The 24962-nt window shown below is 33.3% G+C and overlaps 1 protein-coding gene across 1 annotated transcript; it reads left to right on the top strand.

Annotated features, from left to right (window-relative positions):
* The first annotated feature begins 5430 nt into the window (after positions 1-5430).
* LOC107457350 (solute carrier family 2, facilitated glucose transporter member 1) lies at positions 5431-24139 on the top strand. Its single transcript, XM_043044676.3, has 11 exons — positions 5431-5701; positions 8159-8284; positions 11022-11307; positions 13632-13802; positions 15636-15740; positions 17898-17986; positions 18069-18167; positions 19248-19460; positions 21234-21309; positions 22485-22612; positions 23837-24139. The coding sequence occupies exons 1-11, from the start codon at positions 5504-5506 to the stop codon at positions 23996-23998; spliced, it is 1653 nt and encodes a 550-aa protein (XP_042900610.2). The 5' UTR covers positions 5431-5503; the 3' UTR covers positions 23999-24139.
* Positions 24140-24962: the final 823 nt, after the last annotated feature.

The raw sequence follows: 24962 nt of genomic DNA on the forward strand, positions 1-24962 counted from the left end.
AGGGCAAGTAATTAAGTTCTTAGAATCTGGCAACAAAAACACTACTTGCAACGCAGACGATTTTCACCAAAATTTAAGCATTTACGTGATCGTCTGCGTTTATAGAACATCAAAAGGTGCGACAGTCAATACACTGAAAATTTTCAAAAAACCTAGTGTAAAGTAATTATGGAGTTATATCGAATTGATTTCAGAGCCATAATTTTTTATGACTACGTTCGACACAGAAACAGTGTAGCAATAGAATGAAATCGATGTTTGGTAGTGAATTACCATCAAAGGCAACGATTTACAATTAGTTTAAAGAACTCTCCCGCGGTCGGAAGAATTTCAGTGATGATCGAGAGGATCTACCAAGAAGTGCTATGACTCCCGAAAGCATTGAAGCTGTGAGAAACTAATTTCTTCTGATCGTCACATGACATATAAGGAAAATAGAAACATGGTTAAACATTTCAAGGACCCAAGTATATTCAATTTTGCATGATCATTTAAAGGTGAAATAAGCGCGCTCCCAATGAATCCCCCACAATTTATCTCAAGCTCAAATGGACGCTTGTGTGAAATGGTGCCAGGAAATTTAAAAAAAATTCAACTCTAGTGCCTTAAAACGTGTATACAATCTATTGTGTGATGAGACATGGATATATTCCTATGAACTACACGCAAAACAATGCATGGTTTGGGTGTTTACAGATGACAGTAGACTGACAAAAATTGTTCGTTCAAGGAGCGCTTCCAAAAAAATTGCTTCTTTTTTCGGTAAATCTGGCCATATTGGAATCGTTCCTTTGGCGGATAGTAAAACAGTTTTTGATTTACCACAATTTGCTTACCGGAAGTAGAGAGATAAGAAAAAAAAACAATTCAAAACGTTGCATCATTTTGCACCAAGACAACGCAAGCTTCGCTATCTATGGATTATTTGAAGCGCGAAAAAAAATTTAATAGATGACTCATTGTCCATATTAACCAGACCTAGCTCCGAAGGACTTTTTATTTCCGTTCATAACCCGGAAGAGGTCGTTGAAGCTTACAAATGTTTCTGCTGTGCCACTTTCAGAGTGGCATAAATGTTTTGAAAATAGGTTTATTCGAATGCAAAAACGTATCGATGCTGCAGGAAAATACTTTGACGTATTAAAGTGATTTCGAAAATATTTTTGTGCTAGTAAATATCGTTAACATTTTTATCACCGAAACTTTATTTTTTTTTTAAAAAATTTGATTTAATTATTACTTTTTGTGAACACACGTTTTTTGAACCTTCGTTGCTTAAAAAGGTATTAAGGTTTGAAATGTTTTGTTTCAGTAAGAAAAGAGGTTAACAAAGCAGAATCCTTAAAATTTCTCTTCTCCTCAGCATCTAATGGAATAAAATCGCTTAAATTTTTGCTTGAATGATAAACTAACAGTTCCGGAAATATTTTGTGTGAAAAAGAATCTATGAGCAATATGTACGGATGTATATCCTTTACAATTGGGTGATTTCATACGACTTCCCTGGAATTTAAACCTATAGTTCACAGCCCTTTGTACTGTCTAGCAGATCAGGTTCGGTTTTATTAAACACAGCCATTTATCAAAAAATATGACAGTATATTTCAAATGAGATACGAAACCTGCTTTAATAGTTATTTAAATTAATAGAGAGATTTCGCAGTTTCATGTATCCTGCACGTTCCCGAATGTAAGCGACTGCGTATGTGCAACTGAGATGTGCCAGTTAGCGAACTGCGCACTATTAAAAGTTTAAAAAATAATAATAATAAAACAGTTAAAGAGGATGCGCGATGACTAAGACTGCGAAATCTCTCTAATAGCTAAAAAAAATCGAACTTACCTAAAATTAATATTCAGGTAACTAGATACTACAAAATAAAATCGATGAAATAAAAGTTGTAATTTTTATTCCAACATTGGCGATGACAAACAAGTTGTCTACCTACACAGTCTTTCATTCATCGCCAAATGACGTGGCGACGCTCTGCGATTAGTTTTATGTGTTTTTTTATAAATGCCAGCAGTAATCTAGTCTAAAGTTATGGGGTCCCGGTTTTAACAACAGTATCTTATCTCGAGCCACAATGGCTCAGGAGATAGAGCGTTCGCCTTCCAATGAAGTGAACAGGGGTTCGTTCCCAGCAATGGCTGGTCGATACGAATTCCACATCCGGCTTGCACCGGCCACAGTGCTGGCGTGAAATATCCTCAGTGGTAGATGGATCATGGGTTAGAGTCCCCTTTCCGCCAGGCTAACCGTGGGAGGTTCTCGTGGTCTTCCACTCCATGTGACGCAAATGCGGGCTAGTTCCACCAAAAAATTCCCCACGAAAGCAAATTTCTCCGAATACTCGATCCAGGAGTTCCCTTGTCTTCTGGATTGGGTTCAAAATTACAAGGCTACGGAGTTGAACATTAGTAGTCGTAAGCCCATAAAATTGGGTCGGCTGTTCAACGACGGTTATAAGTTATAAGTACATTATCTTGAGCAACTCTCATCCCTACTAAAAAAAATTTTTAAATAGAAATAGCATTTGCAAAATATTTAAATTTTTCAATGTTATTGTTCTTGCATTTCTGTCGACATAGGGGGTACGACAAACAAAACCTAAACCTTCACAAGTTTGTATACCCAATGAGAACAAAAAAAAATTCTTTTCTTGATAAATTCACTAATGTGCCGATTTTAAGTGCATTCATGAAAGGGGTAAAAATAAAAACCACTCTCTGTGTAATATGAGTTTATACTCATATATTAACGTGATGTGTGGCTGGGTGGCGCAGTTGGTTTGTCGTCGGCCTTCTGAGCCCAAGTTTGCGGGATCGATCCCCGGCCCAGACACCGGATTTTCAGGATTCAGAAAATCCTCAGCGGCCATGTCGCATGATTATGCGGCATGTAAAAGATCCCTGGAGTGCCTTATTGGCTCTTGGCATTTCCGGCAAAATTAAATTCCTAGTGCACTTTAGCATCCAAATAGAGTCTCGGTGCTGCCATCTAGTGTGGCAGAAACTAGACGTCCAAATTAACATGACCAACGGTATCTCGCCCATTGTGGTGGTCCTGAAAGAGTGGATACCACCTCTGGAGAACGCACTAGTTCTGCTTATCGGCAAGACCGATTGTGCAGCTCATTGGAAATAAAAATTTAAAAAAATATTAACGTGATTTTTAGCTGTACCTTTTTAAATATCGAGATACTCGAAATTTTACTAATTTGAAAGGACGGTCTGGCTGGTGTAAGTTCTAGTTTCTCGTAATATAAATTTCTAAGAATTTCTCGCTACATTTCTAATTTAGCTATTAAAATGTTATCTTAATGCTTGCAAAATGTAAATTTATGTACGTTGGAATTTATTTATCAAATAATATTTTTATAATTGTTATTAAATTTATACTTTAAGTTTTTCAATTTTTAAACGTAAAGATTAGAAGTTTCTGATTAAGGTTAAATAAGTCTTAAATTAAAGCAACGCTCTATAACCTCGCACTTCGCTAGCAGGATAAATATAACTTTGCAACTTATTTAAGGCAAAAATAGTTTTCAATAATTATTCTTGATAGTTACTTTGAAATAGAAAAAATAAATTTATTTACTATTTCTAACCTAAAATAATATCTGTCTGAGTGGTACTTTGGGTACCTTTCTTAAAATTCCCAATTTATTGGAATGAAATTCCACGATTGAGGTAAGATTGCGATTATCACTAGTTGTTCGCTACCAGACCGTCTCCAATAGTCCATTGTGCACAACTTCAGTACCCGTAAATAAAGTACTACTACCTTCTAGATCGTTTTAATAAATCGAAACATGTTAAAAGGGAAAATTTAATTTACTAGGAAACAGTTCTGCCGTATTAATTACAGCAGGGCTCTAAAGAGGTATTTGTGTATCAACGTATCACCAAAAATGAATTTAAAATAATATTAACACAAGTTTTTGTTTTCTTAAACTACTTTCTGTTTATACAGATAACTTAATCAATAATGTACCTTTTTGCCAGGTTCAACGCACCGATTCGATCCGGGTTCAACGCACTGATTAGGTATCTGTATTGATTCAATACTCCAAGCTTTATTGTATTTCATTTTAGATCCGGAATTGAACAGCCGATCCAATTCTGAGTTTATAACTCTCAATGTTCAACTTCGTAGCCTTATAATTTTGAAGCAAGTTCAGAAGACAAAGGAACTCCTAGATCAAGTATTGTACAGCAATCGTGCAGGACTGTTTGATGAAACTAACCCGCATTTACTTAGCATGGAGAGGAGAAACTCATAAACCTCCCACAATTAGCCTGACGGCAAAGAGACTCTGACCCATGATCCATCTACCACTGAGGATATTTTTACGTCAGTACTGTACTGTGGTCAGTGAGAGCCGGGTGTGAAATTCGTACCGACCAGCCATTGCAGGGATTCGAACCTGGTAAGCCTCATAGGATGGCGAACACTCTCTGCTCTGAGCCCCTGCAGCTCACTCCAGCTTTACGCAAAAAAAACTGGTTGTTTTACCTTTAAAAAAAACAATTTGGCAATTTTAAAAAAATTTTCTAACTGTGCAATAATACCTATTGATATTAATGCTAAAAGTAAGAGCTAACCTCGGGATTAGTCAACGAACCGTTCACTTCCACCACTCAGTTTCTTCCGTTCCAGTAACCTATAGAGATCAGTGGTCCGACAGTACGTTTAAAATAAAAATTCCCATGGACACTCCTAGAGAAGGGAAATGACCAAAGGTTAACCCCTCACTCGGGAGTACATCACCCTTATCTTTATAATTAATTTAAACCTAATGAGAAGTAGGACCATAAGTTTAAACTTATTATCTGCTACTTCTCTTACTGTAACTTGCACTTACTGCCATTATCTCCGTCCCCCAAGGGCGATATAATCTATGAAGGAGTGTGATATCCGCTTTGCGGACGGGTACTCCATAAAAAACTTCAGTCTAAGTCGGTGTAAGTAATCACTTTTTTCCTAAGTCTATTCACTTTTTTCCTTCTCTCGATTATCAACAGATGGCAGTACAAAGAGAGGAGTTTATAGCTTCCTCTTGATGATACGAATGCTTTGATTTACAGTAATCTGAGCTACTATGACGTCATAGGAGGATACTGGGTGAATATTTTTTATTAGTTTATTCTAGAGACCCTGAATTAGATAGGCCGACTTATCATTTATTTTTGGAGCAAAGAGCTAACATAAGCACATAATATAACTAATACTAACATAACGTTAACTTGCGAACTTGTTTGCTCCAATATTGCTTGGTCAGCTCTGATAGTATAAGAGCCTTAGTTTATTCTTAAAAAAGGACTTCATCATAGTGCTTCCCATTTTGAATGCAGTGCTTTAAACTGAAAGTTAACCTAAGCATTATTCCTAAAAACTAGCATCAAACATTATCTTAAAACTAGTATGAAAAACTCATTCTTGCAAAATACTACGGACATTTAAAAAAGGTGAAATCCACATTTTTCTCTATCTTTTAAAATGACTGAACAGATGATGACCGGCGGGGTGAAGACTGATGAGGAAGCAATTGGTGAGGTAACTGACCAGGTGATTGGTGAGGTTGCTGACCAGGTGACTATTGATGAGATTATTACTGACCAAGAAATGTCTGACCAGCAAAGGAGAGATGAGGAGCCGCCCATTCAAAAAATAACTTCTGTAGACCAGGAATCTCAAGTAATGTTCTGCATTTGAGATGGTATCTTTTTTCTATTTTATTTACTTCTTGATAGACAATTTATTTAACTAAAAAGCCTCATTTTATTACAAATTAGTATGTATTTAACATATTTTTTTACTTCTTTTTATGCTTCTCCACGTTGCTAATTTTTTTAAAAAAAAAATATGTATGACTTAGATTTTTCACAATATGGGACTAACAACATGTTACAGTTTTATTTCGAGTTTTGAAATCGGAAGAGGAAATCGATCACTGTACTTTAGTTTTTTAAATCTTTTCCACTTAATGTGAATACTTTTATGCAGTATGATCTTTAACTTTAAAACAGTGCACTATAAATTTGGCACAATGAACTATTTTGGAATAGTTCATGGAACAGTTCATGTCCTGTTTATGCGACTGTTTAATTTATGAAATTATCCTGTTTAGTTTATGGTAAATAAAAACTTACCATTAGTTTTAAATAAATAATACCAAAAAACTGAAATGGTAAGATATTACATTCATTGGAAGCTTCATTAACTTCAAAATATACAAATTGGAAATAACAGTCGACTGGTGCTCAAAAATAATTGCTTATTTTCAAGACTTGCCATTTTTCATTGGAAACTTTACGTTTTATATTTCAAATCACGTTTGTTTCTTCTCATTAACGTCTGGCAAGTCTTGAAAATGGGCGTCTTTTTTTGAGAGCTTGAAACATGTCTCTGTTGTTCTTAATTTGTATATTTTTGAAGAGAGTGAAGTATCCAATCAATGTAATAATATTTGTTTTGTAACATACGATTGAAAACGTTCGGAAAACATTCTATCTAAATGAACGGGAAGAACTTTACTGGGCACTCAGTTTTTGTTTGTTTCGAAAAAGTGTGTCATCAAAACTTCAAAACCTCTGATTTAGTGAACAACTGTTTTGGAATCATACATCACAGCGTTTCATGGCAAATACTTTTGATCAATGCAGGGTTCCGCAAAAAGGTGATGGAATCTGGACATTATAATGCGACCCAAAGAAGGGTCGACGCAGAATGGCTTTCTCGGTGTTCCCGAAGCTAAATAAATTAGGAGACAACGGCAACTACAAGCGAAAAACACTAAGTTGTCTTTTTTAACGCTAACCATGAAAACGATGAATGTCTAAGCTCAGAAAATTCGATTCATGTAGAATTCTTCATGTAGAAACCATCAACGCTTACAGGAATGTTCTGAAAAGATTGAGAAAATTGTATTTTGCGAGTAGAAAGACATTCCTACGACCTAGTTTCTGTATCAAATCAAGATCATTTGTCACTGCCGTTAACACGTTGAATGCCGAGCTATTTTTACATGGCTCGCCCGGCTCGCCAAACGGTAAATAACTACGAACTAAATTGCAAATATTAGAAAGATTTTGCTAGTTTTTAAAAGGTTTAGCATGACATATCTGAAATAAGCAGTGAATTATATAAGACTACAAATTGTTTAAAAATAGTGGTAGATAAAAATCTACTAAATTGAATTTATTAAACCAAGAATCACAATTAATAAACTACCACTTGAAAATATTTATTCGCTTTCCGGAGCAAGTTGGCATCTCTGTGTACATAAATAAAACTATTTTTGTGTGTTCTATATTGCATTAATTTCTTTAAGTAACGATAGTAACGATAATAATATAAAACAATTAAAAATTTACTCGGATTATATGTTTCTAATAATCTTGGCTTCGCCGGTCACCGGTGAACCCGTGGCGTTACGAATAAAGTGCCAGTCACCGGTGACCCCCATGGCATTCAACGTGTCAATATGACTTTGTGCTTCAGTTAAGTTGTGCGACTCTTGAAGCATAACGCAACAGTGCCGCAACCACAGTACAGCCACCTATCTCTGGTCAATTTCTATTTATTACTGTGAATAAATGTCACACACACAAAACTTTATTTTGTCAGTATTGAGGTTTCCGAGACAATAGCTGAAAAGGAGGTTTATTTCGAGTGCCTTTCCGGTTATGGAAAAGTTGGTGGAAGATATTTGAGGAGCTCATAAAAACTACTTCGTACATGGTTAACATTTTGTTCTGATATATAGTCTCGAGACTTATTTTACATAACTGATATTGTTAAAGTTAGCTAATATCAATGATAGGACATTTTTTAAGAGTGTATTATATTTCCTAAGGTTGAAATACAGTAGAATTCACAAAGTAGAATTTACGTTTTGGGAATATATATGTTATTAGTGCATCTCGGTTTTTTTTCTTCCAAACTTAATATGATCCGAAACTGAAATGCAAATAAGTTCCACCTGTTTGAACTGGCAATTAATTGTAATAGTTTTTGGTAGGTACTCTTTTTCTTTTGAAATAAATAACTGAAAAAAACGGTTGTATGACTTATGTTTTGCATTTGTGTGTAGTTGGTTGAGTTGTATGACTTATGTTTTGCATTTGAGGAATATTGTGCTTTTAATTTTAGAACAAAAGGTATGGACATGGGGAATACAATCTTACTTCACATCTTTTATTCGCAATTGCTGCAGCTGGAGGTGGTGCAGGATTTCAACATGGCTACAACACAGGAGTTATAAATGCGCCGCAGTCGGTAAAGATCTTTCCCTATCGAATTAATTATTGGAAAGAAAATTAAGATTCGTATCCTCACCCCTCACTACATCGAACAATAGTTCGTTATACCTTGCATTAGCCCGTTATACCTAAAAGTTGTATTTTTGGAATAATTAATAATAGACGTTAATTAATGAAATGAAACTAAGTACATATTTAGAAAATAAAATGTGCATTTGTTGTTATGCAAAGTGGTTCAGATATCGACCTATCGAAAAAAATTTTAAAGTAAAATTTAAAATAAAAATTTAAAAAAATGCTCATTGGACGATTTTCAGATAGCCCTGAAAAATTGGTCTTCTTGCTAAAGTGCAACAAAAATGAGTACCTCAGTAAGATGTGTGATTACCTCGGACACTAATGCACATGTTATATCTGTTATTCATGTCGTCCACTAAACTATCGAAGAGTCCATGTGGAATGCTCGTCCACTCCTCTCTCAAGGCGGTTTTCAGCTCTTGCACTGTTTGGAAAGGGTGTGTCCTTTGTGAAACACGTCTGGCAAGAGAAATTTAGGATTATTTTATGGGATTTAAGTCCGAGGAGTACACAGGGCATTGCATACGGTCAATATCTTTACTTTCTAGTGTGTCCGATACCTCGGCGCACCAGTGCGGCTGCGCATAGTCGCTCATAAACAGGAAGTCTTGACCTACCACACCCATAAATCGACAAACATGATCCAGAATAATCTCTCTGCAATAAGCTGCGGTATAATGTTACCTCGCTTAAAGGTGTGATGCAATGTTCAGCCATTGAGCTTGATGCCTGCTCATATCAGCATGTCTGGGCTATACCGATGACGTGCACAACGCGTTCCCCTCTCTCTCCACGCTAACTGGTAGCTAGAATCACTTTTCATAGTGAATCAGGATTCGTCGGAGGGCATCATTCTGGACCTTTACTGATTACCCCAACCAATACGTTCCTTATACCAACGCAATCTTTCTTGACGATGGCGAGGTTAGAGCGGTAGGCATCGAACAAGTTTCCGTGCATGCAAATCAACTTGATTTTATCGCCGTCAGATGGCTCTGGGAGAAACACGTATACCGGTAGTGGTTGCAAGGTCTGCAGCTATAAGCCTAGGAGTAATATTTCTGTTCCTTTTCACTGCTGGGGTACATACTTCAATTAGAAAGAAAATACATTACACTCTTCCAAGTGTATACCATTTATTGCACCATTATTCGTATATTTATTACATTATTATCAATGTTTATTTATTATTTTTGTAGTAAGCTTGTAAAAGTAATTTATTTTTCAAGATTTGATTTTTTTGTTTGTTTAATTTCAAAGAATAGTTTGAATGAGTAAAAATTATTGTTAAGTTCATAGAGATGAGATATGACTGTGGATGAGATGTGACATGAATGACTTGGAGAATATGCTAAGATATGACTTGGAGATGAGACATGACTGTGCAGTACAGTCATATCTCATCACAGACTGTGCATTTCCCCAATTTTAAAAATTTCAGATTTACCTACTGTTTAGATAAACAATTTAAAATAAAATGTACATTCTTAATTTGATTTCGTAATTAGAATTCATCGTAATTTTTTTTGAGAAATTATCTGATGCATTACAAACAAGAAACATGCTGTTTTAAACGAATTAAAATAAAGTGCAAATAAAAAAGTCATTCAGAAACTAAAACTTTAAAAAAAAATTAAAAAATTAGTTTGAATGCATGTAAGAAAGATTTCCGTGGTTTAAGGGGTAAAAAAAGGCAATTTTTTAGTAACTAGTATTTTTAGAATTTGTATTATTTCATTCATTCATATTATTTTTATATTAACCAATATATTCGATGTCCAAACGAAATTCCTCGACAATATGGTATTCAAAAAGTATCGTTATCGATAATACTGGAGAAAATATCATACTTGATGCTTAACGTTATCATTAATAATCTCACGATTACCATTTCCGATATTTATTGTTGCTGATATTGATCACGATATTCTCGTTGTCAATAACATTATACTGATGTTCACCTTTTTCTGGTTGTATTAAGAGTTAAAGATAGTTCACATACTGGTCGAAATAAATTTTTGTTCGACGAACATAAAATGTAAGATAATGAAGTAAAACAAATAATTATTTTTGTGAAAGTAAAAACGCTCTTACACTTAAACTCAATTCATAAAATATTATTTTATAAATTGAGCAAAACCTCTCGACTAAAGTAAGCAACACTGTTCAATAATATAATATGGTTCAATATTGTGGTGTTTCAAAGCAGGAATATGATTGGAATGGCAAAAACTTAGGTGGTTATAAATAGATATACAAATAGACATAGCAAAGGGTTAAAAAATGTTTATATATGTTTATTGTTATATATTGTTGTATATATAAAACATATTTATATATGTTATATATTGTTGAACGAACATAAAATGTAAGATAATGAAATTTTAAAAAAATTATTTTTCTGGAAGTAAAAACGCTCTTACACTTTAAACTCGTTTCATAAAATATTATTTTATGAATTGAGCAAAACCTATCGAGTAAAGTAAACAACTCTGCTCAATAATATAATATCAATATGGTTCTTTATTGTGGTGGTTCAGAGCAGGAATATGATTGGAATGGTAAAAACTTTGGTGGTTATAAATAGACATACAAATAGAAATAGCAAAGGGTTAAAAAATATTTATATTTCTCCCAACTCAAATTTTCAGTAACAGCCTTTCTCATTTACATAGCTACTGGTGGATTTCGTGAAGGAAACGTACCAGAATCGTTATGGAGAAGTAATGGAAGAAAATAAAGTTGGTATCCTGATCTCTACTTTAGTGGCTGCATTCTGCCTGGGCGGCATGATCGGTGCTTTACTTTCGTCATACGCGGCCGATTATATCGGACGCAAATGGGGTCTCATTTGGAATAACATTCTCGTTTTCGTAGGAGCCATTCTCGAAGGTTGTTCCAAGGAAGCCAGTTCATACGAAATGTTCATCATAGGAAGATTCATAATAGGTATTAACTGTGGTAAGTGATTGACATGTAAAATGCCACGTCAGTCATCGGTGGCTGACGCTGTAATTCCTGGAATATATATATCTGGAATATACTCCTGAAAAAAAAATTTATATACATATACACTAGGGGGCTAAGCCCCCTGTGGGCTGCCGCTCACTAGCCCTTCGTAATAATATTCATTTCTTTGCAGAAAACAGTTTTTCTGCTTAAGTTAAAATTATTCACGTAACACATATATGTGATGAAAGGAATCCTGTTTGCTTACGCTTCTGCCTCCTCTTCCCAAGTTTAAATATTATTATCTATTGGTATTATAAATATTTAGATCAGAAGTAATTTTTCTAAGTTATCATTTTTTAAAATAACATTTATATTGTCATAGCATTATAAACACAATTTTGATGAGTTTACAACCGTTATTTAATATTTTCGCTTACCAAAGGGGCGGATGTATTAAATACAATTTTTACTTGCATCTCATTGTGCATGAAGCTGACCATTAAGTTTTAAATCATTTAACAGACCTCTTAAACTGTAATTTATAACAGTATATTAATGTTATTTGCATAAAAATAATTATTGTAAAATGGTTAATAATATTAGACCACCTTTCTAAACAACTTTATCTTAAAATATTGCGCATAATTACATTATAATAATAATAAAATTAAAATAATTAATTCTCTTAGTTTTAAACTCAAGAATTCAAAGCGTAATAATTATAGCAGTAAAGGAAAATAACTTTAAATTAGAGATACACAAGTACTTTTGGAAAAACAATACCTTTATAACTTTTATTAATTTTATACTGATGACAACTAAAATAATATGGAGATGAATTAGGAAAAACTGGATCCTACCACGAGATTTTCCGGCCAATAAAAATGCTAGGACAACAATAGATAACTGTCACATTGTCATTAGACATATTCAAAACAAAATAAAAATCGCAACAAGCTATAGCTGGTAAGTTTAGTTGTAACATTTCAACAGGCAGCATTATTAAAAATTATTAACTTTTCACACGCATGCATTCTCAATTTTGATTTGCTAAGAGAGAGCAATTTTGTATTTTTATTGAAACAAAAACTGAGTACGAGGTAATTATCTAGACTTATTTTTGATCCTTTCAAAAATGTTGAAATTTTTAACTTAAACGATGCTATTCTTAGTTACTGTCGGATACTGTCATACTAAACTGTCTGTGTCTTACAAACACTTGGAGCTTTTTAAGTAACTATTGTGTGTGGGATAAAATGATGACAAAGATATACTGCGAATCTACTAAAACTTTTGGATACTAAACTAGATAAGGTTTGAAGTTATGAGTCTCATAAATAAAAAATTTATGAGACTCTAACAAAAAAGACACTGTAACGACAAATGTAACGACAAATGAGTGAAGAATTTATGAGGATCCCCCCTCCCTGCCTCATTGATCCAAATAATTTAAATATGCCTTTTTTAAATAAAAAAAGTTCTTATGATTGTAAATATTTTTATTGAACAACTAAAGCGTGACTTCCCCATGTTAGAGAGGTAAATTAATTGATATCTCAGTAAAAAGAATCCCGTTTACAAAATATAACAAAACGAAGCAAAAATATTTTTGTCCATATTCCTTAAACATTAAACTGTATAACAAATTATAATATCTGATTGTTGCACACATTACTTTCGAATGCCCGATTACAAAATCATTCAGAGTGTTCTCTAATGATCCCCTTAATGTAAAATTTCAAGAATTTCGCGTAACAAAACACAAAACCTTGCATGTTAGGATTGTCTAATTAATATTCATATTAGTACGAAAGATGTTTTCAAACTCTGCGCAAATCACTATGATGTTAGAGAAGAATCTGATTAAAATAAAACTGGTTTATTAGAAGATGTGGTTAAAGACAATTAATAGCAAAGATGGATGCACTCAAATCATAGTAAGAAATCGATTGATTTTCAATTATTTAAATCCTTTACATGCTCACCTCGACCTCCCAAACGGTAAATCACAGTTAGAAAATATTTTTGTTCTTTTCTTGCTTGAATGAGAATTTGCTACCACTAATGGATCTATACTTTTCATTTCTTTTCTTCAAGAAGTTTTAAAAAAGTATATTAAAAGCGGTTATTATAGAATGCTCGATGTTTAAAAGAAGAAATTGTATTTGTGGTTAGCAGACTCTCTAAATATTTTGGCCATCTTTGAAGTAATATTTTATTTACCTCCCTGGAGATGGTCAGTTTACAGTAATCTTAAACAAGCGATTCACTCTTCTAGAATATTGTCTTTTTAAATAACTTAATAACAAAGTAACAAAACCGAATTTTTTCAGGCCTGAATGCTGCTCTAGGACCCATGTACTTGTCAGAAATATCTCCTGTCAACTTTAGAGGAGCTATAGGTTCTATTTACCAGCTTACTATCACAGTAACGATTTTAATATCTCAAATTATGGGTCTTCCTGAGTTATTTGGTAACGATTCCGGCTGGCCATACGTGTTTGGTAAGATAATCTCTCTGAAACATCCATTTAGCAGCTTACTCTCACAATAATGAACCTTAATATCGCATGTTATGGATCTTCCTGAGTTATTTGGTAATGATTCCGGCTGCCCATACATGTTTGGAACGACAATCTCTCTGAAACATCCATTTAGCAGCTTACTCTCACAATAATGATCCTTAATATCGCATGTTATGGATCTTCCTGAGTTATTTGGTAGTGATTCCGGCTGCCCATATAGGTTTGGTTAGACAATCTCTCTGAAACATCCATTTAGCAGCTTACTCTCACAATAATGATCCTTAATATCGCATGTTCTGGATCTTCCTGAGCTATTTGGTAATGATTCCGGCTGCCCATACATGTTTGGTACGACAATCTCTCTGAAACATCCATTTAGCAGCTTACTCTCACAATAATGATCCCTAATATCGCATGTTATGGATCTGAGTTATTTGGTAATGATTCCGGCTGTCCATACAGGTTTGGTTAGACAATCTCTCTGAAACATCCATTTACCAGCTTACTCCCACAATAACGATCCTAATACCACAAATTATCTTCCTGAGTTATTTGGTAATGATTACAGCTGCCCATACATGTTTGGTTAGACAATCTCTCTGAAACATCCTTTTACCAGCTTACTACCACAATAACGATTCTAGTATCACAAATTATCTTCCTGAGCTATTTGGTAATGATTTCGGCTGCCCATGCATGTTTGGTTAGACAATCTCTCTGAAACATCCTTTTACCAGCTTACTACCACAATAACGATTCTAATATCACAAATTATCTTCCTGAGTTATTTGGTAATGATTCGGGCTGCCCATACATGTTTGGTTAGACAATCACTCTGAAACATCCTTTTGCCAGCTTACTACCACAATAACGATCCTTAATATCGCAGATTATGAGACTTCCTAAGTTATTTTGGAATAATAATAATAGGTGGTCATACGTGTTTGGTAAGTCAATTGCTGTGAAAGATCGTTTTTATTATACTAAGTATGTAGTAAAACTTCTTTCTGTAATATCGTTTACAGTTCGTAGTATTTTCATGAAGGTTATATCTTTGTAATACTACTTCAATTGGCAATGCATTTGGCATGCATTCTCTTGTAGCACCGATTTCATCATGAAAGTGTTTGGTTAGACGTATTTTTGGAATGCAATTAGCAGTTAGCAATGTGTTTGGTTAGACCTAAACCTGTGCTAGATAACTCCTAAAGTGAGGTTTTACTTTCTTCATTTGCTCGCAGTAATTATTTGAAATGCATAATACGATATGCTAAATTGCGAGATTCAGATCCTTTGTCCCATCCACAAACGTAGAACAACTTAAACAAGATTTACATTTATTGTGATTAAAAATATGCAAGCAATTCTGTCCTGTCTGAATGCAATGGAAAAATTAAGAGGAACAATGTATTTTTATAAAGATTAAAAATACATGGAGTATGATCTATGCATGTTAATAAAAAAAAATTCTTGAATAATGGAATATCTCGGAAAACTTACATAGAAAAAATAATAATATTAATTTCTTGTTAAAAATCTTTAGAATGAAAAACATATTTATTGACACTAAAAGTATATTACTTTGTTGGAAATAAAACTGGTAAATTCTTTTAAAATTTAGTAAAATGCAGAAAATTGCCATGAAGGAAGAAAAAAAAATCCCTAAATTACAGGAAAAATCTTGTTTTGAAAGCTCCAGTATATTCAAAGAAAAAAATAATTCGAAATTTATATTATTTTAGTGAAAAAAATATTTTTTGCAATGTTATTAAACAAATAAGTCTAGATTTGTTTATTAATTCTCTCTTTCAGCGCTAGCATTTATCCCTGCTGTAATGATGATGATCGCGCTTTATTTCTGCCCAGAATCACCTAAATATCTTTTGAACATCGGTGAAGCTGAGCAAGCCAAACAAGGTTAGATGATGTTTTTCATTACTAATTTTGCGCGACAGTGTTCTTCCTTATCAAATTTGTAAGCTTTGTTCTTCCTGTAATACTTTTGCATGATATTATGTGATAATGTTATTCTTATTAATGTAGTCCTTTTCGAATTAATTTAATATGATATTAATTATATCGTTTGATTAATATACAAATAGGAATAACTCGCTACTCTCATCAATAAAAAATAATAAATAGTGTCCGTGAGATTAACAGGAGCAGAGACAATGATATTCTGGTTCGGGAAACCACAAAATTTAAACTTGGAAAACAAATTAAAATGGGACATCACATCACCAAAGCATCGTTTCTACACCATTTTCTTTCCAGGATTTTATTTTTTTACGGCCATGGTAAGAATGTACATGCAATGAGCAACTTTCTGCGTATTCTTGCTGGTTGTTTTGTCGACTGACTCCTGTCATACTGACTCCTGACTTCGAACTCATGAACCCAGCTCTCCACTGATTGTGTGAATGATTCCTTAACAAACAGCGCTGGTCCCATTTTTAAAACTTTATATCTTAAAAACTATTCGACCGATTTTGCTCGAATTTTGTATTTGGAAACTACATTCCTTAAAAAGTACTGAACTTCATTAGGTAGTGTCCGGATATTTTTCGCCTTATAAAGTTGTAACATAAGTGGATTGACGTAAATCGATGAGGACGATCCTCGAATCTGTTTTAACTGCTTGAAAGGCAATCAGGCAATTTTCCTCTACTTAATTTAGTGAATATCTTTTATAACTTCAACGTGAAAAACTATTCCCATTTATGGTTTTTAAATGATTCTGTAGATGTGCTATCATAATTCCCTCTGATTTCAACCTTTCGGTCACTATATAATTCTCTTAAATTCTCACATTGTGTCTAGCGCTTAACTGTAATGGTAAACTTTAACAAGCTCAAATACCTGGATCGACCCACATTCCATTATTGCTTATCACATCTCAAAATACGTGGAATTGTATTCAATGTAATTTTCCTTCCCGGCAAGTTTAGAAAGTAGAAATACTTTTTTTCATATTTCAACTGTCTTTTTCTTCTCTTAGACTTGAATTTATGTAGTCTAGTATTCAGATAAAGTAGTCACTTTCACAAATAAAAAGAAATAGATTTGTATAGAGCATGAGGAGAAAGGAATTCGTGACCCTTATAAGGATTCCTCAACCACTGGTACTCAGATAACCATTATATACAGGTATATAGATGAAGTGCCTGAATTGTCCAATCTCTTGAAAAATAACGATACTAAATTGGAGGGATCATTTTTAAATAAAGGAAGCTACTTTCATGAGTTTAGTTTTCTTATCCTTCATCTCCACTCATGCAAAGGTACATATCAAAGTTGAAGAAGATTTTGACTATGGAACAAGACTGTGGGCGTTTTTTATTGATGATCTCTCCCGTTTTGTTTTTTTTCTCGTTAGGGTCCAAGCAGCAACAGCTCTCAGTCAACTGGTGTGCTTCGATCCGTACGTTTGAACTTGTTAAGGCTTAATCGTTATAATTGGCATGGTTTTTCGAAGCTCTTTCACCAATCAAAATAAGAAAAATACACAGTTTCAGTGCCTTGCACTTGAAGCAAAGCTATAATTTCAAACGGTATATGTCATATTGTTGTAAAGAATTATCTGGGTTTTAGAACATACAAATGACTAAAATATTCTAAAAGTTATTAGATTTAAGAAGAAAAAAACACTAGTTTGATGACATTTTTCCACCTATTCATAAATTATCAAAATCCATCTCTTATTCTCATTTTTGCGAATTTTTATGAGACTAGGTAATGCAGCATTGGAGTGATTTTTTAAACATTAAAAATTAAACCACAAGCGCTTTTCATTTATGTTTTTCTCCATATTGACATTTTGTGCCATTTTCAGAATAAACATACAGAGCCCAGGCTAACGAAGACTTGACCAAACAATCACGAGTAAAACTGTTGCTAACTTAGATCAGTTATGAAATTAGCATAAATATTCGCAAAAAAGCATCATTTCATGCGACTAAAAAGCCTTTGAAAAACAGAATTAAGTGCTAAGTGCTGAAAAGTAATTTAACAGACAGGTTGAAAACGTAGGATATTGGGATAGCTTCATAACAATAGGTTTGTTTGTTTTTTCAGCAATTCAATGGATTCTAGAATCTGAAAATGTTGAGGAAGAAATGACATTTTTGAAAAACGAAATTGACGATGCTCGGAGTTTGCCAAAGGTTGAGTAAAGTGTCTTATAGTAATTTAAATGCTATTTCATTTTAGTTAACCAATGATTTATTAATGTGTATTTTGTAAAAGGTTACCCTTAAAGACATGGCTAATAAGGAGGTGTTGAAAAAGCCCCTTATTGTTTCTGTAGTGATTATGATGGCGCAACAGTTTTCTGGCATCAATGCAGTGAGTTGAACTAGTTTCTTTGGTCCCAGCGTTACTTAATCTTAACTATAATGAAAATTTATTAGGCGTTATCATTTTTAAACTTTTTATTTTGATTAGTTTGATTTAACTCTAAAGATATTCGAAAAGTACTCTGAAGTTACACTAATGAGCTATTGGCGATGTATGTATTAATAAACTCAGTCCTGCAGTGGACACATCATAAAGAAAGTCGAATAAGTGGGTGTGGGACGACTTTGATCAAACTCCATGGGAACCGAGGGTGTGCAGTATCGGTCCTCGTTAAACTGTTCTACAGTAAAGTACTCGACTTCACGTGCAAGTCGCTGGGCTACTAAAACGGGCTACTCTGCAGAGATCCCCCTTTCGGATCAAAATTGGGATCATAATTCGGATCATCCTCAGGAATGCTTCTCAGACCGTCGCCAATAGCCCATTGTGCAATTCGAATGAGACTTAAGTAAAGTACTTATCTTAATTAACTCAAAACATTTCTTAAAACATTTCTTTTCATAGTGTAAGCGATGTGCATAACATTTTACATGCAATGGAGACGAATTCATAAAATGATTGCCATCAATTTTACCAAGTTTATATTCGGTGTTGCGTGTTATTTTTAAGAAAAATGATTCAATACTTTATAAGCTTCATTAACTGAAATAGAAATACATTTAAAAAGCATTTAAAATACAGTTACAAAGCAATAGATTTTTTAATATTTAGATTAAACTTTAACACCCTAATCAAGACGCTTTATTACGCATGTGCTGTTTTAACAATTTGTAACCTGCCTCAATTTTCAGCCTGAATTCGAACAAATGATAGCATCAGCAACGAATATTTAGTCATTACTCTTATTCTTATCTTTTCTACAGTTATGATAAAACTGATGTACATGGGGTCAATATATATATATATATATATATATATATATATATATATATATATATATATATATATATATATATATATATATATATATATATATATATATATATATATATATATATTTGTTCAAAATTATCGATTAATATTTCTGTGTTAATGAATATTCTGTGTTAATATTTATTTATCCAACAGGCCATGTATTATTCGACACAGATATTCAAGGCGGCGGGAGTGTCGGACAGAAGTGCAGTCTATTGTACGATGGGAATGGGGGTAGTTAATGTTTTGACCACGATTGTCTCTGTAATACTGGTTGAAAGAGTTGGACGGAAAATCCTCTTTCTGGTCGGAATGGCTGGCATGGCTATTCTGTGCATCATCCTCACAATTTCAATGTCTTTAAAGGTAAGTGGAAGTCAAGATACCAGAGTTCAACAACGTTTTATTACAGAAACGAACAATGCAACACTGTTATGTCTCTCTTTGTTCCTACTTTTTCTCGCATAAAAGTCTCCCAAAGGAAAATTGCTCATGAACGATAGGGTCAGAAATACAGAAGCAATAGTAACGCTAAAAATGGTAAACGAAGTACACCAAAGACTACGTATCAACCATTTCATGCGAGAGTATTTTAAGTGAATGTAAAGTCGAGAGAAGAAGTATGTCCTGGACAGAACAACGCAAAGTAGTATGATTTTAAATAGCAAAAAGGGATTGTGCCATTCCTTTACTCTTGTCAAACAAAATGTTGCTTAATTGTCACATATCATAATTCTTTTATTACCTCTTATAATATTAGCAACAGCAGCGGAAGGATTGTGGGTGATTAGGGCATTTGGTTGCACTTCACAGGTTCGTGGCAGTTCTGATATTGTTGTTCTCTCTTCGCGAAAACCTTTACACTATTCATTCATAGCCATTTGTCCAATACAGTGGTCAGTATAGACCAGGGCAAGAAATTTCAGTTCTCAAGATACTAGCCAGACTAAAATTTTTGCTATATACTATTTTTACAAAAAGTATTTTCAATTTTTAAAATGTTAATGCATGTAGTATACGAATTTTTTGGTGATTAAGAATATAGTAACAAAATTATAGACAAGTCACAAGTATACAACGAACAAGATCATAGACAAGCTATTAGTTTTTAAAGAAAGCCTGGCTTTATAACTTAACTAAGCATAAATTGTGTGTGAAGCGAAAACCATATTAGATATAAAGGATATCTAAAAAATATTAGGACAAACTTTTAGACATTTATTTACTGCCATGCAGCTTCATTCGTTATAATGTACTCTTTCTCTTCTAAAAATTAGTCGTAATATTTTTGTGACACCTTATATACTTGCTGGTAAAAGTTTGGTAGGTAGATTGCAGAAAAGCTAAGCAAAACAAATTACCATAATTGCGAAGGAAAAAGGACGGAAGGAAGGAAGTTAACACTTCCTAGAAGAGATGAAGCCTTTTCATGGGTTACCATAAACGAGTAATCCCATACTTTAGTAGTCCGGACGTTGTGACATTGTTCTTGTTTTTATCACACAGAACAGTTACGCCGGAGTACTGAATTAATCCGTGCGGAGGCCTTCTCTCTTCTAGGGGGTGAGACGGTGAAAGTTTGTTTTCACCACGCATGATGCTACACATTTCACAGAAAAAGGAATAAAGTGTTGTAAAAGGCATGTATGATTTTGTTATATAATAATGATAATTATTTTTTCATAAGAATATTGGCATAAATTTGTCAATTGTATTAAATAGTTTTATAATATTTGGGTTCTATTCACTACGGTTTTGTTAATTCGAATTGTGCTGTGCTCTCTGTGCTGTGCGTGTGTCTGTTTAACAAACCAACTTTATATTAAGAAATGTTGTATACGTGCATCGTAAGTTGATGATTCTCATGTTTTATTGTATCGTGAATATAAATTAATTGATTCTTATGTGTATCATATATTACTGTAATTACATAATTTTATTGATTTTAAATGAAAAAAATGGTGACGGTTTCCTTATACCAAGTGGTGTAACAAAACATTCTTGGCGAAGTGACACACTCTGATTCAAAAGTTACATATGGTGTTTTACTACATAACTTTGGTATAAAGTAGTTGTCACTAATTTTGGTGTTAAGATAACTAAAATTGTTTACAGTGCATTTGTCTCTGTTTTCTTTAGAACTTTGGGCATTTCGCGTCATACATAAGTGTTATAACCATCTTCTGCTTTGTGATCATGTTTGCGATAGGACCGGGTAAGTGATTTGTTCTATTTTTTTTTTTTTTTTTTTTTTTTGTCACAAGAATAGCTGTGATAAACAGCTCTCATTTCCAACACAAGTTCTCTCCAACTCGGCTATGGATAGTTCAAAACTAAAAAAAGATGTTTCTCGTTTTATATTATTGAAAAGTCAAAAACTTTTTGAATCGTAAGATATAAAATAATTTCAATGTATGTCAAACTCCGCATTTTTAAATGGCAAAATCTTAAAACTGAATAAAGTAGTTAGGATAGTTTTCGAGATATTTCAGAAATACAACTTTTTTTTTTAATTCTGAAGAATTTTTTTTTATTGATTTTGTCCAAACTTGGAATTGTGACGTTTTGAAATTGAGTAATCCAACATGAGAAAAATATTTTTACATATTATAAGATAATGCATATTTTTGTTAAAGTATTAAATTTATATTTTTTGCATGTAATTATATTAGCTTTACAACTGACTGAATGCAAAAATATTTCCAATCAAACAAAAGCGGAACACCAACATTAAATATTTTTTACTAAATATTTTTGTAAAATTATTTATAAATATTTAAAATTAAATATTTTTTATTACATTTTTATTTCCATCCGCATGCTTTCGATGCCAATGAAATTTTTAATAATAGCTTCTTCGGATTATTTATTTAGTTATCCATGGTGTTTTACTACACCACTTTGGCTCAACGCAGTTACCACTATTTTTGGTGTTAAGATAGACTAAATGTTTTCACAGTGTAGGAAGAAACAAGAAAAGACTCGAAGCAGAAAATCCTTGCATTTTGTGTAGTCTAAAAATGCTGACTTTGCTTTGATCTAAACTATGAAGAAGAAAAATTTTTTAAGTGTATTGTAAATTGGATAATACTTTTTAGATTATTGCTACCTAATATAACTTTAATGTTCAGCGAATAAAAAATAGATATTTGTTGAAACAAAAGAAAAAGGTATGTCAAAAAATGCACGTTTTGTATATGATTCTGGAAGTGCACTGATTAATTAGCACATTTAAAACTTTTCTCTTCGAACCCATCTAAAACCTTTCTCTTGTAACTCTAAATTTGATTAAAAGATAATTATGGTGATACGTTTCTTTTTATTTTGTTTTCTTATAAACTTATTGTACTTGTTATAAAAAAGCTAATTTGATAATCTTATTTCAAACAGGTTCCATTCCCTGGTTTATAGTGTCAGAACTGTTCACTCAAAATGCGAGATCTTTAGCGACGAGTATTGCAGTTGGTACCAACTGGGGTTGTAATTTCATTGTCAGCATTGGATTTATGCCGCTTTTTGTACGTTATTTGCTCTTCATTCATCTCTATGTGTTACTGTAAAAGTCCGAAGTCAAGAAAATTCTAATATTCACAGGTATAACTTAGGATTTACCAAAGTAGCTTGATGAAGCTAAGTCTTCTGCGTTTAACCAAGTAAATTTGGTAAAGGCTGCGTTTTACCTGTGAAACCAGATTTCGGGTTTTTACTGAGCAAATTATTAGCTTTTAACATTTATTAGACTTTTAATAGGACTGTACGAACAATTTCGTTTATAATTATCAGACTCACATTCATAATAGGACCGTATGAACAATTTTGTTTATAATTATCAGACTCACTCATAAAAGGACTGCAACTATCAAAATTTCCGTTCAAGGATTTCAGTGCTCTTGTGTGCGGCTCCTTAATGCGTCAGCTTTCAGTAAAACTGATTTTTGCTATCAGAAATTTTAATCCGGGACACGACTCAATTGCTTCCAAGTGATACAAGTAATTTTATGTTTGCTAGATATTTTACAGACTATATGTTCCAGAGAATTTTGTTTAGAAGGTTTCAATGAAATCACTTTCCATTATTCTAAACCCAACGAAGAAAGTTGTTTAAGTCACAAAGAGCTGTAGTTTTAGCGAGTAGCTTTTAGCAAAATAAGCTAGAATCATCGAATGAATATCGCAGAGAAACAAGTAAAAAAGTTGCAGGTGAACATAAAGTTTAGGAAATAAGAAAGGAAGCCCTTAAATTTTGTTCAGAAATTATATTATTTTATTATATTACCGTCGTTGAACAGCTAACCCAATTTTTTGGGTTTACGACTACTAATGTTCAACTCCGTAGCCTTATAATTTTGAACCCAATCCAGAAGACAAGGGAACTCCTGGATCGAGTATTGGGAGAAATTTGCTTTCGTGGAGGACTTTTAGTTGGACCTAACCAGCATTTGCGTTGCATGGAGAGGAAAACCTCCCACGGTCAACCTAACGAAAAGGGGACTCTAACCCTTGATCCGTCTACCATTGGGGATATTTTTTGTGGTTGTATGCGGAATTCGTATCGACCAGCCATGGCTAGGATTCGAATTCGGTGTACCCCATTAGCAGACGAACGCTCAATCCCCTGAGATTTCACGGCCCATGGCACGATATGAAAGTAACTTTACTGCATCTAAAAGCTATTCGATTTCAGCTTTTATAAAAAAATAAAGTTTAAAAAAACAAACTAATTGATGTTATTTATCTTAAAGGAATTGCTCAAGAACTTCAGTTTCCTCATCTTCTTGGTGTTTCTGGTGCTGTCCAGCCTATTCATATACTTAAAAGTACCCGAAACGAAAAATAAAACAATCGAAGAAATACAGGAGTATTTCCGTAGCGAAACAACAGATACGGCTGGATTACCTCACTAGGAGTCCTGCCATGGAAAATATTGCATGACAAACTGTGACTTTTTTTTCAAATGTTAGCGAATATACAAATGGCATAACTGAATTATAAATGTATACATGTATATATTGTGATTTCTTGTATGTAAACTTAATAATTTCATTCCCTCATTTTAATTGTTTTGTACCTTGTTACAAAATAACGGTTGGGCGTTAAATGTGGTTACACATTCAACACATTTTAAGTATAAATAAAATATCGAACATACTTTTTTTAAAAAACTACTTTAAACAGTGGAAGCTGTTTTTTCTCAAAATCAAATTTCTCTACACTTTTAAAATTACGGTTAAAACACTTAAATGGAGTCAAAATGTACTTTCATATGTAAAATCAAGCAAATTTGCCGATAAACAATCGTGCAAACTTATATAGCAGCAACGAACAGCATTTCCGAGAAACCAACATCCCTGACTGTAACACAGATTGTCGCTTACTCGACTATTTTAAACAAATAATGCGTAAACGTTTAATGGACGTAAGACACATTTCATAGTTAATTTTCAAATTATGCTACCAAAATAATAAACCACTCATTGCGAAATTCCAGTGATATAAGACCACTGTATTCGGTCGGTTAAAAATAAGTGTGTCCTTACAGGAACTAGTGATGAGAGGTCTTGCTGTTTCGCCAAATACTCTGTAGCGAGGAGGTAGAGGGTTCGAATACCACTATAGCCGTCGATGTATCTTTATAATATCCTTCTGTAATTTGTGGTCTTCAACTTTACAAAGGCTTAAAAGCTGTACTTTGAGTGCACTAACCTGCGTGTGTATACGTAACAATAAATAAATAAAAACTAGAACTCGTGAATTGATCAAAGATTAACTCAATTGGGAACAAATTACGCAAGTTTTTTAAATAGAGTTTAAGTTGATATTCAAACAACCGACCTCTTCGTTTCAAAAAAATAAAATCTAGTCAAAACA

Source organism: Parasteatoda tepidariorum, chromosome 6 (assembly GCF_982258835.1).
Source record: "Parasteatoda tepidariorum strain Cologne lab strain chromosome 6, Ptep-v5.0, whole genome shotgun sequence".
NCBI classification, from domain to species: Eukaryota; Metazoa; Arthropoda; class Arachnida; order Araneae; family Theridiidae; genus Parasteatoda; species Parasteatoda tepidariorum.

What these genes read in the sequence shown, in the direction of transcription:
- LOC107457350 (XM_043044676.3), top strand. Translation starts at nt 5,504, where the DNA reads ATGACTGAACAGATGATGACCGGCGGGGTGAAGACTGATGAGGAAGCA. An exon ending in CAATTTCAATGTCTTTAAAG is followed by an intron (nt 19,461 to 21,233) that starts GTAAGTGGAAGT and finishes TGTTTTCTTTAG; the next exon opens with AACTTTGGGCATTTCGCGTC. An exon ending in CATGTTTGCGATAGGACCGG is followed by an intron (nt 21,310 to 22,484) that starts GTAAGTGATTTG and finishes TATTTCAAACAG; the next exon opens with GTTCCATTCCCTGGTTTATA.